At 43.8% G+C, this 17149-nt stretch overlaps 1 protein-coding gene across 2 annotated transcripts in view; it reads left to right on the forward strand.

Annotated features, from left to right (window-relative positions):
• Window positions 1-17149, forward strand: part of LOC126334640 (golgin-45) — a 53034-nt gene that overhangs the window by 14344 nt on the left and 21541 nt on the right. For both annotated transcript variants that reach the window (XM_049997081.1, XM_049997080.1), the window contains exon 3: window positions 5719-5918. In XM_049997081.1, the coding sequence (XP_049853038.1) occupies window positions 5719-5918 (200 nt within the window). The remainder of the gene's footprint in view (window positions 1-5718; window positions 5919-17149) is intronic.

Genomic DNA, 17149 nt, shown 5'->3' on the forward strand with positions numbered 1-17149 from the left:
CTGTAAGGGAAAGTCCTCTCGTACACTACATGCCACAGTGAATTCTGTAAAGCCTCATTTACAGAGTGGGAGCTCCTCAGTGCCCTTGTACATTGCCCCAACACCGCTCCTGGGCCAGATCGGATCCACAGTCATATGATTAAACATCTCTCATCTGACTACAAGCGACATCTCTTGTCATCTTCAACCAGATGTGGTGCGATGACATCTTTCCATCACAATGGTGGGAGAGCACAATCATTTCGGTGCTCAAACCGGATGGGGATGTGACCTATCATCCTTACCAACGTTCTTTGTAAGCTGCTAGAACTTATGGTGTGTCGGTGGTTGAGTTGGGTCGTGGAGTCACGCGGCCTACTGGCACCATTTCAGGGCGGCTTCTGCCACGGGTGCTCTACCACTGATAATCTTGTGTCCCTCAAGTCTGCCATCTGAACAGTCTTTCTGAGACACCCAACACCTGGTTGCTGCCTTTTTTGATTTACTAAAAACGTACGACATGACCTGGCGACATCATATCCTTGCCACATTATACGAGTGGAGTCTCCGAGGCCCACTCCCAGTTTTTATCTAAAATTTCCTGTCGCTTCATAGTTTCCGTGTCAAAGTTGGTGCCTCCCATAGTTTCCCCCCCTATCCAGGAGAATGGGGTCTGTATTGAGTGTATCTCTATTTTTAGTGGCCATTAATAGTCTGGCAGCAGCTGTAGGGTTGTCCATCTCACCTTCTCTGTGTGCAGATGACTTCTGCCTTTTGTACTGCTCCACCAGTTGGTGAACGGCACCTACAGGGAGCCATCCACAAGGCGCAGTCATGGGCTCGGCCGCAAAGTCATGTGTTATGCACGTCTGTTGGCATCATACTGTTCATCCACAACCAGAACTTTACCTTAATGACAATCCACTCTCTGCTGACACTTCCTCTCAATTCTTGAAATGTACCGAGGCCATGAAGTGTTTTACACTGATGGCTCAGTGGCTGATGATCATGTCGGCCTCGTATATGTCAATGGAGGACATGTTGAAAAGCATTCCTTTCCCAGTGGCTGGTGGCTATATCTTATGCTCTTGAGGACATCCGTTCGTGCCCTGGGGAGTCATTTCTTGTGTGTATCGACTCCTTGAGCAGCCTACAAGCTATCGACCAGTGCTACCCTCATCATCCTTTGGTAGTGACCATCCAGGAGTCCACCTACGCCCTGGAACAGTCCAGTCATTCAGTAGTGTTTGTCTGGATCCGCCGGCCGCTGTGGTCGAGGGGTTCTAGGCTCTTCAGTCTGGAAACGCGCGACCGCTGCAGTGGCAGGTTCAAATCCTGCCTCGGGCATGGACGTGTGTGATGTCCTTAGGTTAGTTAGGTTTAAGTAGTTAGTTCTAGGGGACTGATGACCTTAGAAGTTAAGTCCCATAGTGCTCAAGAGCCATTTGAACCATTTTTCTGGATCCCAGGTCATGTCGGAATCCCGAGGCAACAAACTTGCTGACAGGCTGGCCAAACAGGCTACGCGGAAACCGCTTATGGACATCAGTTTCTCTGCAATTGACCTGTGTTTAGTACTATGCCGCAAGGTTTAGCGGCTTTGGGAGATGGAATGGCATAACCTCAGTACACACAACAAACTGCGTGCCATTAAGGAAACTATGAATGTGTGGAAGACCTCCACGCGGGCCTCTCGCAAGGACTCTGTGGTTCTCTGTTGACTCCGTATTGGCCACATTTGGGTGACACATGGCTACCTCCTGCGCTGTGATGATCCACCTCAGTGTCGGTGCGGTACCCAACTGACTGTGGCCCATATCTTATTGAGCTGTCCTCTTTTGGCTGCCCTGTGACGGACTCTTCCGTTACTGGACTTGTTAGCATTAATGTTAGCTGACAATGCCTCATTGGCTAACTTAGTTTTTCGTTTTATACGTGATGGTGGGTTTGATCATTCTATATAAATTTTTGTGCACGTCCTTTGTGTTCAGCACTGTAATACTTTTAGGCTGGATGTTTTATTCCTTTTTATTTTCGTGGTCGGCCAGCCCTGGTCATCTGCTCACTTGGTTTTATCCTTTCCACATGTTTCTTGCTTCTCTCTGTGGTTTTCTTTCCTGTTTTGTCCATAGTAGTGTTGGTTGCCCATCTGTCATTCTTCCGGTTCTTCCATTTTCCTGTTATTGTGCTGTATGTCTCCTTTCTTTTCTTCTTTCCCTTGTGTAATTATTTTACAGGGAACAAGGGACCGATGACCCTGCAGTTTGGTCACTTCCCGCCCTCCTTGTAACATGGGAGCCAAAATACTGCCTTGTGGTAACACATTCTTTTTGACCCTCCATTGGCTGTCCTGATTTTCAAATTCTACAAAAAATCTTCTATTGTGACAGAGATCTTGAATAACTCTTGTAAGTTGGTAATCTTTAGTTATTCCATACATTTTGTACAGGAGCATTTGATGGTTTTCAGTACTACCTACAAACACTTGTTAAAGATGACTTACTAACCTGGCCTTTGGAATCATTAGTTTCTTTCTTGGGGAAGAAAGAGGGGGACAGGTAGGGGAATGTTGAAAAGAAAAGGAGGGTCACTTCATCTTCAAATATTAATATCCACACCCAGAACCATCATAACAAATATTTAAATTCTGTCCTTTAGAATACTATTGAGAAATGCAGCAATCATGTTGAATTACAGCAACCAAAAGAGCTCTCATTGTTTCATACTTGCTACAAGACTAAATATGTAGATGTAATTTATTCCAAATTGTTGTATGTACTCTTGTGCCACCAACCAGAAATAGATTCTCATATGATTTATCAAAAAATGCATCAGTGCTTACAATAAACATGTTCCCTGATTAATCACACTGATTGTGTTTCCAGAGAGCCTGTTTGTTTTCAAGTTTTTCAGTCCACTTCCATGATATCTCTTTTCCTATACGTTTTATTACTATTTTTTAAATTTATTCTGAGCAGAAATACCTTTGGCCAGGAGCTACTTGCATGCATGATGCTTTGTTTGTTTTCCTTCCAAATACGTTTTTGAGCTACAGTATATTTTGATTGTACTGCCTTTTATTTATTTATTCCTTGATTTATAATGAATTAGCATCATCTCTGGTTGATGGTAATTGTTTGTTCAAGTTTCCTCCATCGCAAGTGTGGATTTATCTTCATTCCTCACTTTAAAATTTCTCTGTTATTCAGTGCCTTACAAATGGTTGCTTAAATGTTTTCAGTGTCTACACCTTGGTTAACACAATCATGTTGACTAGTCTGTTCTAAATCAACTACTTCAAATTGTTTTTTGTAGCCCTACCTGCTTCGTTTATATCTGAGGTAAAAACAGTCTTTTTTGAAGTAAGCTTTTGCAGGATAGCTGGAGTCTCACATAAAGCATATTCCAATTTAGAACTTTCAGAATTATTATGACATTCACCCATGGCTCAAACAAACCAGTACCAAATCATGCTTAATCTTCAGTACACACATTTAACATTACCTGTTACTCAAGTTTTGTATGAGTCCCACACAATTGAGCAATGTTTTTGGATGGGTCGCATAGCTATCTTGCAAGAAAACTCCTTTGTAGACAGAATGCATTTTCCCAGTATCCTACTAATGAACTGGGGCATACCACCACTTGCTCTACCTACAACTGAGGCCATACATTTCATTTCACCATTCCATATATCCCACAAATTATTGCACCTAGGTATTTTCTTGAGTTGACTTACTCCAGTTGTGACTCACAGAAGTGTATGTGAAATGCACAGCTTTACATTTCTGAACACTTAAAGTTGGAGATCTCTGCACCACTTCTAAGTCTTATTAAGATCCGAATACATATAATACTTCAGTATAGATAACTGCATCATCTGCAAAAATTCTGAGTTTACTATAAATATGATCTGGCTTGTCATTAATATACTATATGAACAGCAAGAGTCCCAACACACTTTTTTTGGAGCATACCTGAAGTTACTTCTACAACTGTTCTTGACTTCCATTCAAGACAATGTGCTACATCCTCCCTTCTGAGAAATCCCAGTCCAGTTCATTTGATACAATTCAATAGAGGAGTAATATTGGGACATAACTGCATGGAATAGAGCAAGGCATGCTTTCTTTCCTTTGCTATTTGTCAAGGCCTCTACCAGGTTGACTGGCAGTGGATGGAAACCACGTCTTGGTAGTCAGTTGCTCTGATTTACTTGGTTTGCGCCTGTGGATCCATGCCACTGCACCATATCTCTGGAACTTTTAAAAATAACTCAGATCACTAGCAATATTCAAATTTATGCGGCTGGGGCAGGAAAACGGGTCTGTACATAGTATAGAAAATTGATACTAAGGGGCTGTGCACTTAAAATGTATTATTTTGATGTGTTATTCATGACTCTACGTAAATTATCCCCTGTAATGTAGTCAAACTTTTACGTCGTAGTTTGCAATTATTGCATGCAATGGGTACCATCATCAATTGGCTTATTTAACAAAGAAAACTTGATTTGTATCACACTGAACTTGGCTAGGTTTCCTTATACTCCACAAGGTGCTTTCCACTTGAGGTTATGAAAAATATGTGAAAAGGAATCATTGCATTCTGTGTCTGCCCCTGGTAGCTGAGTGGTCAGCGCGACGGAATGTCATACCTAATGGCCCGAGTTCGATACCCAGCTGGGTTAGAGATTTTCTCGACTCAGGGACTGGGTGTTGTGTTATCCTTATCTTCATTTCATCCCCATCGGCACGCAAATAGCCGAAGTGGCGTCTACCTGAAAGTCTTGCACCAGGCGAACTGTCTACCCGAGGCGAGGCCCTAGCCACACGGCATTTCCATTTCCATTGTATCCTGTTGTGTGAACACTGTAGATTTTAAGCCGTTTTCCCAAATGCCATTAACAGTTATGTTCACATCATCTCAAAGCAACATCTAAAAGCGTTTATAATTATTCACCAGGTTTTCCATTTTTTTCTTACCAGTCAGCTTTTGCTTTTAATTCACCGTAGTTTATTATTATGGTGTTATATAACATTGAATTATTGTTGCAAGTGTTTGCAACTGTCACATTGTATTGCCACAAAAATTCAGTATTGTGTGCAGAGACCATGATCTGCTATCGAATGAGAATATGACTGGTTGATTATAAGTAAAATATTTGTATGCATTAAAAATTACATGATTAAGCTACAATGACGAATTTTCAACAACACAAGAATTATCTAAAAGGTTTCCCAAAGGTCGCCAGTTTTCATGTTTCAAAAGAATATTAATGTACAATATTCATAGCTCCAGTGCTTTTGCAACTGTGTTCTAATAAGTCAGATTTTTTCATCATTATTTTTAAAGTTTTGTACATGGTTCTCGGATGGTAATATTTTTCCATTTACTTTATACAGTGATCACATACCAAGCCTGGTTACAAAATATTATCAGCTCAAAAAAATAATATTATACAATTCTTTTTTGTTTTTGTTTATCTGCATCTCTGCAGTCTTGGTACACATTGAAATCCTCATATTCCAGTGCAGTAGCATGCCGTTAAAAGAACCAAACAGAAGTAATAAAGAGGAGTATATGTGACAATTTATTTTCTATATTTGAATGGGAACAACACTGAAATTATCCTTACTAAATTGTGAGTAGTACATTAAAATACTGTAAACTTTTTTCTTTAGTTACAAGAACACGTGATCTCTGTTTATCTGAAAAATAAAAGATTGTGTTTTGTAGGTAAATGCTGAGCTGAAGACATTACTGGTTGCAGCTGTAGGAGAAGACATTGAAATGAGGGTCCATTTACTCACTGAAGACAAGCTACAACTAGCACGGGCCTTACTGAATTCAGCACAGCGTTTGTCTACACACCAAGAGCAGACGGATTGGTTGGCAGGGCAGTGTGAAGTGTGGCGCAGCAAGTTCCTGGCCAGTAGGTACGTGCTTCAAATGCTTATTTTGCTTTTCATAAATCGCATAATATGCATATAAAGAAATGTTTCAGTTGCTGATAAGTAGACATTGTTACAGTTTTCTTAAAGAGAATATCCTTGAAACAATATATAGGTGTCAACTTCATCTTTGCTACATAATGCGACCTACTTTGTGTTGGAATTAAGGCATCATCATCATCATCATTCATCATCATCATCATCATCATCATCATCCTTTTTATTTTTGTAACACATTATTTTGTTGGTTTTGTGGCAACCATCGACCGCCAGTAACAGTCACCTATGAAGTGTGGAGTAAACGGTCTTAGGGGACTCATTGTTAGTTGGTTCGGTCTTGTGGAATTGGGTTAAGATGTGCATGTTGTTTTTTCTTGTGTTTTGTGTAATTACACGAGCCTTAATAAAAGTACCTGATCGTAATAGGTCTGTGCGCGGTCAGTCGCTGTTGCTGAAAACCCACATTGGTGACCCCGAGTCGCAAAAATCTACATCTCTACATCTAAATCCTACTCCGCAAGCCACCTGACGGTGTGTGGCGGAGGGTACCTTGTGTACCTCTATCGGTTCTCCCTTCTATTCCAGTCTTGTATTATTCATGGAAAGAAGGATTGTCGGTATGCTTCTGTGTGGGCTCTAATCTCTCTGATTTTATCCTCATGGTCTTCGCGAGATATACATAGGAGGGAGCAATATACTGCTTGACTCTTCGGTGAAGGTATGTTCTCGAAACTTCAACAAAAGCCCGTACCGAGCTACTGAGCGTCTCTCCTGCAGAGTCTACCACTGGAGTTTATCTATCATCTCCGTAACGCTTTCGCGATTACTAAATGGTCCTGTAATGACACACGCTGCTCTCTGTTGGATCTTCTCTATCTCCTCCATCAACCCCGCCTGGTACGGATCCCACACTGCTGAGCAGTATTTAAGCAGTGGGCGAACAAGCGTACTGTAACCTACTTCTTTTGTTTTCGGATTGTATTTCCTTAGGATTCTTCCAATGAATCTCAGTCTGGCACCTGCTTTACCAACGATCAACTGTATATGATCATTCCATTTTAAATCACTCCTAATGTGTACTCTCAGATAATTTATGGAATTAACTGCTTCCAGTTGCTGACCTGCTATTTTGTAGCTGACCTGCTATTTTGTAGCTGAATGATAAGGGATCTATCTTTCTATGTATTCGCAGCACATTACACTTGTTTACATTGAGATTCAATTGCCATTCCCTGCACCATGCGTCAATTCGCTGGGTTTCACACGACTGTCTTTTTCGAAACCCGTGCTGATTCCTACAGAGTAGATTTCTAGTCTCCAGAAAAGTCATTATACTCGAACATAACACGTGTTCCAATATTCTACAACTGATCGACGTTAGAGATATAGGTCTATAGTTCTGCACTATCTGTTCGATGTCCCTTCTTGAAAACAGGGGTGACCTGTGCCCTTTTCCAATCCTTTGGAACGCTTCGCTCTTCTAGAGACCTACGGTACACCGCTGCAAGAAGGGGGGCAAGTTCTTTCGCGTACTCTGTGTAAAATCGAACTGGTATCCCATCAGGTCCAGTGGCCTTTCCTCTTTTGAGCGAGATTAATTGTTTCTCTATCCCTCTGTCGTCTATTTCGATATCTACCATTTTGGCATCTGTGCGACAATCTAGAGAAGGAACTACAGTGCAGTCTTCCTCTGTGAAATGTTGCATTCACTCGCTGTGTACCACTGGTTTCGTGCCGATAGACAATGTCGCAACCCCCAGTTTTTCCGACAGTGCAGGATGCTGTGACTGCGGAATGGACATTCGACTGTGAAGCACGACGCTTTACCCCATGTGCTACTAATACACTGTGAATGTTCGTATCTCCAGTGTTTGCTTCGACCGGCCAGATGACCCTAACTTCCGCCTGCACACCACACTGGGCGTTTCACTCATCGACGCAGACACCTTCTATGGCATTCTACACTCAACATAATGCTCCTCCAGCACAAGATCCTGGAAAACCGTTGCCCGTGTTTCTACCGCGCAACATGATCCACGCGGCTGTCCAGTATTGGGGTCCACACGCATAGCTGCCCCCTCCTCAGAGTGGTCCACTGTTTAATGTGTCCCCTTCCATGCCGGTCGAAGGGACACTCGTGTCAGCCACGCTGGGCAATGTATACAGCTACCCGTCCTGCCACCCCATGCACATCTCTGCTGATGCACCTGCTGAGGTTCCACTCTGTCACTCGGTGCTCAATCACTATTTTGCACCTCTGCTCGAGATTTCGTCTGCATTGGCTGTTGATCCTTCTGCGCCGTGCTCGTTCTGTAGCCGTACAGATTTCCTGCCTACAAGGACTGGATATCATGTCTCGCACTTGTTTTGTGTGTTTAGTAAACCACCTACATGACAACCCTGATCTCATCAGTGACTTGTTGCTGAAACCACCCAAGAGCAACAAATATACCTTTGCCCGTGCATTACTCATCGAACGCCTTTCTCGTCCGCCATCCGATACGATTCACAACATTATTTATACAAGACTTTAGGCAACAGAACCCCCTCACAGCTGTGGCGACACTTGTGTGCGCAGGTCAGTACTGAGATCTCGCCAAACTTATCACTCTGGGCATTTTGGTTGGTGAAGCTGCGGCAAGAGCTGCAATTACATTTGCTCCCACATACCGCAGCATTACTCAAGGATGGCTGGCAGACCAGGCATATGCTATTATTCGGCACCGCTACCTCCCTCCACGCAGCACAGTGCCTCATACTGCCGAGGTTGGTAATCCTGTGAATATACTTCCACCGGTGGGCGGTAGCAGCTGGGCGCGTTCGTATTACGGACAGGACACGGAACAGCATCCATCTAGAGGCCAACACCGGGAATTGCGAGCGGGCTGGCACCAGCATTTCCCCACCCCAACTGGGCTAGCGCCTGCCCGCCCCGACTTCCCCTCGCCTGTCGCTTCAGTTGGCGGGACGAGTATAGCTGACTCACACATATTCTAGTTCCACTCTACTTACAGTGACACTGCTCGCAACTGCCGCCTGCCCTGTGCATTCCCAAACGCTGCACACGGGCTGCAGTAGGTGCCATGCCTTGCGGGTATATGCAGGGGCGTCCACAGACATTGCATTCTGTCAATCCTCCACCTCATGAGGACGTCTGTTCGCCTTGGATTTAGGTTGACGCTGGCATTTTCTTGTCTATACCAGAGCAGACGTTAGTGTCATACCTCTCACATTTACCGTAAAGGACATAACACCAGCTCTGTGTCAGCTATCAACTGCCAATAACCGTCACCTACAAAGTGTGGAGTAAACGTCTTTGAGGACTTGTTGTTCTTTGGTTCAGTCTTGTGGACTTGGGTTACAATGTGCGTGTTGTGATTTTCTATAGTGTTGTTCTTGCATGTTGTGTAGTTACACGAGCCTTAATAAAAATGCTGGATCGTAATAGGTTGACGTTTTCTGTGCGTGGTCAGTCGCTATAGCCAGAAAACCCACAGTTTTGTTTCAGTCCATCCCCATATTCCTTTCTATCTTCAGTAGTAATTGCAGTGATTCAAATAATATTGAATTATTTTTGCAATATATGTAATATTCCAATAGATTCTGTTGCATGCTTCTAGAGTTAAAAGCATGACCTGTCTTTTCATCTCTCACATATGACTCATCTTTATACCTAGATCCCAGCATTAGTAAGCCATGAGTGTTCACCTCAGTTAAGCTGAATGATCTTGTATTTATTTTCCACATAAAAAGTCAGGCTCTTTTCTCCGTGCTCAAAAGGTTACGCATTGTTGTTACGGTCTTGAATATGGAGACTGATTTGATGCAGCTTCTAGTCTATCCTGTGCGAGCCCCATCACCTGTGAATAATTACTGCAATCTAAATTTGTTTGAACCTGCTTACTGTAGTCATGTCCGAAAGAACAGACACCATATCCATATAAGTATGTAGTTCTGGAAATACCAGCCATGACCTCCTTCTTCTGCAGATGCACACTTATTACCCGAACTCTTGCGGTGCGGGACTTGGTAAGAATGTCTTCCACGAGTAATTAGTGTGTTGGGTAGGGACACTACGAATGTAGTGTGTGTACATATAAGGTGGGAATGTGAGTCTCGCGGGAGGCGTGCACAAAATAATCCCTGCAGTCACACTATCCTCTGTGCCCTCGGTGGCTCGGATGGATAGAGCATCTGCCATATAAGCAGGAGATCCTGGGTTCGAGTCCCGGTCAGGGCACACATTTTCACATGTCCCCGTTGATATACATCAATGCCTGTCAGCAGGTGAAGGTATTAATATATAATTCTAATTACTATGAGTTTAGTTTACCATTAAGAAATAATAAACAGCACAGGAAGTTATAAGTCCTTGGGTGTGCATTTTGATGAAAACTGAAGTTGTAGAAAACCATATAGTAGATTTTCTAAATGATGAATCTACAGTGCTTTTGTAGAAGAACAAACAAGGAATATAAAAATAACAGCTGATCTAGAGGAAATACTTCCCCAACTGAAACAAAGAACTGAACAAGTAGCAGAACTCAAAAAATGCAGTTTAACTTAAGTGGATCCGATATTAACGTAACTACAGATAAAACTTTGGGTTGATCTAACTCTTTATTTCGCAGATCAAATAATAAAGACAAGAGAAGTCAAGTTTAAAGAAATGGAATTCTCTCCACAAAGAAAACAAAGAATAAACGTATTACAGCTTGATTTTTGTCACAGGGTAACCACCAGTGTCCATTGTATGCTTCCACTATGTTGCTGGTGGTTCCTACACAGTCCCCCCACCGTTTGTGCTCCCATCTTGCCTGCCTTAGAGTGCTTATGTGAGAATAATGTCTTCTCCTTTGTGATGAACCTCTGTGTGGGGCTTACTGTGCTCCTTCCTGGGGCTGTCACCTCTTCTTGATTTTCTTCAGCTTGTTCCTGTTGTGTGTTATCTTCAGGCGGCAAGAGGTGTGCAGGTGTAACTTTCACAATGGAGATAGTTTGTCACTTTGCATCATGGTCTATTTGAAGTGTATGTATGTCTTTTGCCAAAACTTTAAATGGTCCAGTATATGGTGGCTAAAGCGGCGGTTGTAAGGCACCTTTTAGCAACCACACCTGTAGGCAATTTCATAGCCCCCTATTCACAAACGGTATATTTGTGTCGGGAATCTGATCTCAGGTGTAGCTTCGCCATGTGATTACGCACCTGCTGCAATACATAAGACATGTCATCTACGGTCTCATCCTGTGGTTCTGTAAAGAACTCTGCTGGTAATCTTAGGGTCTCTCCATAAACCAGTTCAGAGATGGAGGTGCATAGTTCTGGCTTACATGTGGCTCTGAGGCCTAGCAGCACTAATGGCAACACCGAAGTCCAGCAGTCTTTCGGTATACGGTATCAAGGCTGCCTTTAGTATCAACTGTGCTGTTGCTCGCTGCGTGATACATGATAATACAATTCAAATTCTTCGTAGTATGGCCAATTCTAGAAACAGAGTCAATTCAAACTGTCACACTTGATTGGTTGTCACATGCAGGGGACACGTGAAACGCACAATCCATGACAACAAGAGTACTCTCAAAAGAAAGGTCAGCATTGATTGTTGAAGTAGTAATCTTTATTTCTCATGCAAATCAATTTCATTCACATCGTGATCATCATCAGTGCTAGTATTAAAGACCTTTGGACTCATACAAACAGTAAAACCTCATCAATGAAGAGTCCTTGTCAGGCTAAAGGTACAAATGCAGCTGGGCAATTCCGCACTGTCCAGTTGCATTTGTACCTTCAGCCTGATACGTACTTTTCATTGATATGTGCAGATATTGCAGTTTTACTGCTTGCATTTGAGTCCACAAAGCTTTAATACTAGCGCTGATGATGGTCACGAAGCGATTGAAATCAGTTTGCAACATAAATACAGATTTCTACTTCAATGACCAATGGTGACCCTCCTTTTGTTATTAACACTGATGTGGGAGTTGTGATGCACACAACTCCTGATGGAATCTGACAGTGGTGATACTTCCACCCATCTTGTATAACAATCTTCTGTCATCAGTAAGTATTCATACCCTTCGGAAGATGATAATGGGCCCAAAATATCTAAGTGCACTTGTGAGAATTTCTTTGTAATTGGCAGAAACACTTTGATACTTTTGTGTACATATCATCCAGTCTTACCACTTTAGCATGGCATACATACATTTACCCAGCTGCGGCGATAATTTTTTATGCCTGGCCATATGAAATGCACTATCATATGCTTTATCTGATACGTGGATGACTCATCCAGTGAATATTGCCAAAAAAAAACCTTCCATAGCTCTGTCAGAAGGGAAGGCCTTGGTCTATCCTCTGTTACGTTACACTATATTTTAACATTTTTGCCTCCTAATTTCATCACGACTTGCTGATAATCTTGTCACTGTGTCTTGTGTGTTTGCGGTGCTGCCAATTGTTCGTAACCAGTAGCCTGTGAAATTTTCTCAACCCTTGACAGGAAATCCACAATTGCATTCTCAGCTTCTTTTCTGTCTCTAACATATGTTGTGAACTATTTGTTGTGAACTGATTAATATATTCCAGTTGCCAAAACTGGCACAGAGAACAGTCATCTCTCAATTTAATGAATGCATCTTATGGTCAGTGTACACAGTAAATCCTCTTGCCTCCACATACTGGCGGAAGTACCTGATCGCTTCATAGATTGCCAACAGTTCCATTTCATAAGCGCTCCACATCATAAGCAGAACTGTAATTTTTTTTTTTTTTTTTTTTTTTTTTTTTTTTTTTTTTTTTTTTTTAAAAGGACTAAAGGCTATCATTGCCAGTTTATGCATTCAGCTAGTGTTACTCCCAATGCTTGCTGGCTGGTGTCTACAACTACTGATAGAGGTGGCTGCAGTACCGTGTGAGCTATTAGTACGGCTTTTTGTAAGTTTGTTTTTTTATTTTGAAATGTGGTGTCCATGCTCGCATTCCATTGTAATACACACTTGCTATTCACATGTTTTCCTACAGAAACATCTGTTAATGTTGCCCTTACCTCCACTGCTTTTGGCAGATGCTGTCGATTGAAATTGACTGCACCCATAAATCTTCAAAGTTGCTGGTTAAGTGTCTGGTCGATCGCTATCTTATCTCTGAGCAGTGTATTCCATCTGCTGAAACTTCATTACCCAAAAATGTCACTTACTGTATTTGTATATCACACTTTGCATTGTTGACTACTGTGCCATACTTGATACATTCAAACACATAAGACAGTTGCTTCTCAAGCAGTTCTTCTGATGTCAGTGACACCAGTATGTCGTCAAGACACCAGTATGTCGTCAAGATAGGCAAAACAAACTTTTTATGCTTCATCTGTGAATCATTCCCAGTTTGTGCTGTATTTTTCTACCCAGAAGGCATTCGGACATACTTGAGTACACCAAGTAGCATTGTAACTGCCATCCTAGATACATCCTCGTCAACTATCAGTATCTGATGATTAGCTTTTTGACAGCCATTGAGGTCAAATATCTTCACCCCTGCTAACTCGTTTGTGAACTCACAAATGTTATCTACTGGGTAATGGTGTGGTATGGTACATGCATTCAACCTGTGAAAATCTCCACATGGCCTGCATGACCTGTCTTTTTTTCTTCACCACACTTACAGGTGATGCCCTTGGGCTATCTAATCTATGTATCAAACCTACCATCAGTAATTCCTCAAATTCTGCTCTTGCTGCTATTAAATCGTCAGGTGCTAAACTGTGAGGCTGTTTATAAACTGGTTGACTAAGTATGCTGTAAATGTAATGCATGGTCTTGTGAATCACTTTGGGCTTCCTTATCACATTGTTGGTCTTTTCGACATGTGACACTGTTCTGTATTTATGTTTGTCTGTGAGGTAATTGTCTTGCCCCAATGTATCAGTTACTATCTTGTAATTTCTTTTGAAATATGTATTTATGTCTGTTATGATTTTCATGTGATAAAGAACATCTGCACATAATATTGCTTCTGAAACCTCCGTCAGAATGAAAGTCCAGCAGCTGCTTTGCTCAAACTCTAAATCCATCTTTAACTTGCACATCCATTGAGTAATTATAGCCAATTTGTTTGCTGGTGTTAATTGCTTTAATGTGATGTCGTTTGTGTCCTTATAGTCTGCAAAAGGTTGGACAGTGACATCTGAATCCACTAGGTAACAGCAGTTTGATTTAATATCCCTGACATACAACCCTCTGGAAGCAGTAAGAATTTTTTGCATGTTTTATTACGCAAATCCAGATTTTGACTAGTGCCTAGCCATTATCAGTGCGCTATTTTTTAAACTCTATGCACGTCAGTTCCCTGTTGTTCGGGCATCAGTCACAGTTATTTGAATACGCAAGATGACTGATTGCTGCGCTATATCATTTATAAAGAAAATTTTTGGCATTACTTGCCCTTCTGTAGTCCACATTGGCCCCACCTCTCTGTTGTAGGTGCTATTCTCAAATGTCGCAGCTCACTGTGCCTACTGCTGGCTGCTGCAGCAGTATGGATACATGCCTGGCTTTGAACATCTCCAAGCTCTCCCCCCCCCCCCCCCCCTCCCCCTCCTCCCCTCCCCCTGCAGGTTTGGGGGTAAGAATAGGCCCGCAGTATTCCTGCCTGTCGTAAGAGGCATGTAAAAGGAGCCTCAAACGGTTCGACCTTTATGTGGTGGTCCCCTGTTGGGTTTGACCTCCATATCTCAAAATTCTTCCGAAGAGCGAGCCAATTTGGGAAGGGTGCCTTACTTGGTGCATAGTGTCCACGTGCGTTGAGACCTTTCGCCAGCTTATTCATTGTTGCATCCCATTCCTACATGCTCTCCATCTCTTTGGTATGGATACGTTCCTGCATGCACTTTCCGCCACTGCAATGTGCAGTGCCGCTTTCTGCACTGACAAGGATAGACTACTTGTTACCTAATATCCAGCATGGTATCCAGTCCGTTGTGGTGGGGCCGCCATGTACCCTGTTGGTAGTAGCCCCCTGACAAAACAGGGATCGCTCTGCTGATGCCTGTGCTGTTAACTCCCCACATATGCCAAGGAGTAGATGCCTATCTCCCTGGGGCATCAGGACTCCCAGCAATGGCCATCCTGCCAGGTGACCATTGCTGTGGCTGGGTGGCACCCGTGGGAATGGCCCTTGGTCGGAGTGGGTGGCATCAGGGCAGGGCAGATGACCCGCAATGAAGCGTGGTACATCTTCTCTTGCTGGTGGCCAGCAGCCAGCAGTTTCTAAGCGTTCTCGGGCTCAATTTAATGCTCGGAAAAACGATCCCAAAATGTTCCCCTCCCTGGCTACACCATGGGAGGAGCGTAAGTCTCAGGAAGACAGTGATAGTTATTCGCCCCGGTTCTTAGTTTGTACGAGAGATGATGGGGAGTCATTCATGCCCACAAAGCCTCAGTTCTTTGTAGAGCATTTAGAGGACAAGTTTGGGGAGGTGGAGGGTTTGTCCAGAATGCGCTCTTGGTCAGTCTTGATAAAAACGGCATCCTCTGCCCAGTCACGACGGTTACTTGCTTGTGACAAGTTGGGGGATGTTCCCGTTACCATCACACCCCATAAGAGTTTAATTATGATCCAGGGTATTATTTTCCATAGGGACCTACTTTTGCAGTCTGATGACGAGTTGCGAGCCAGTTTAGAGTGTCAAAGTGTTCATTTCATCTGGCGCGTTCATCGGGGCCAAAGGATTGTCAGGTTGCTACCGGTGCCGTCATCTTGGCCTTCGAGGGTGATAAATTACCGGAGAAGGTCAACGTGATTGGCTACCAATGTGATGTCAAGCCCTATATCCTTCCCCTGATGTGGTGCTTTAAGTGCTGGAAGTTCAGCCATATGCCTTTCCGCTGTACTTCCAGCCTCACATGTTGAGATTGCAGACGCCCATCACATCCCAATACCCCATGTGCCCCGCCTCCCATCTGTGTCAAGTGTGGAGAGCATCATTCACCTTGCTCGCCAGACTGCAGGATCTCACAGAAAGAGCGAAAAATCATGGAATATAAGACCCTGGACCGACTGACCTATACTGAGGCTAAGAGGAAATATGACTGACTACGTCCTGAACGAATGACATCTTCATACACCGTTGCTACAACAACCATGCTAGCCCCATCAGTTCAGCGAATTCCAGCCAGATCGCCGAGTTGTACAACTCCACATGCCCCCTTGCCCGTAGGGGGCACTACCCACCCTGTTGCTCCTGCGCCATCTACCTCGGAAGCAACAACCCCCCCACCCCCCCCCCCCCACCCACCCATCGGGGAAGGGTATCTGGTGGCGTCTGCATCGAAGTCCTTCACTCCCTTCACAGCTAGTCTGTCCCTCTACATACACCTTTAGAGGCCCTCGCTGTTCGGGTGTGGACGCCACAGGCTGTTACTGCCTGCAGTCTGTATCTTTCACCGGATGGTGATGTCTCACACTGATAGCCCAATTGCCGCCCCCCTTTTCTGTTACTGGGCGACCTCAGTGCCCATAACCCTCTGTGGGGTGGATCAGTGGCAACAGGCCGAGGCGCCACCGTGGAGCATGTATTGCCACAGCTTGACCTTTCCCTTTTAAATGATGGTGCCTTCACACATTTCAGTGTGGTGCATGGCACGTACTCAGCTATCGACCTTTTGGTCTGCAGCCCTAGCCTCTTCTTGTCTGTCCAATGGGGAGTGCAGTTGTGACCACTTTCCAATCTTTCTGTCACTGCCACAGCGTCACTCTTCTAGGCGCTCCTGCAGATGGGCTATGAATAAGGTTGACTGGAACTTGTTCTCCTCCATTGCCACTATTGAGCCTCTTTCCAATGACGTCATTGATGCGGTGGTTCACTCAGTCACCACAGGCATCGTTAGTGCCGCAGAATCTGTCATTCCCTGTACTTCTGGGTCCCCTTGGTGGAGGACTGTGCCTTGGTGGTCACCTGCAATCACTGAGGCGCTTCAAGATCGTCACAAGCAGCATCCCGCATTAGAACATCTCATCACCTTTAAACGGCTCCGTACGCGGGTCCACCGCCTCATTCGCCAACACAAGCAGGTGTGCTGGGAACGGTATGTCTCCACCATTGGCCTCCGTACCTCTCCATCACAGGTTTGGGCCATGATAGGCGCCTCTATGGGTATCGGACCCTGTCAGTGTCCCTGCGTTTACACTGAATGGAGCAGTTTGTACTGACCCCAAC

Source organism: Schistocerca gregaria, chromosome 2, assembly GCF_023897955.1.
Source record: "Schistocerca gregaria isolate iqSchGreg1 chromosome 2, iqSchGreg1.2, whole genome shotgun sequence".
NCBI lineage: Eukaryota > Metazoa > Arthropoda > Insecta > Orthoptera > Acrididae > Schistocerca > Schistocerca gregaria.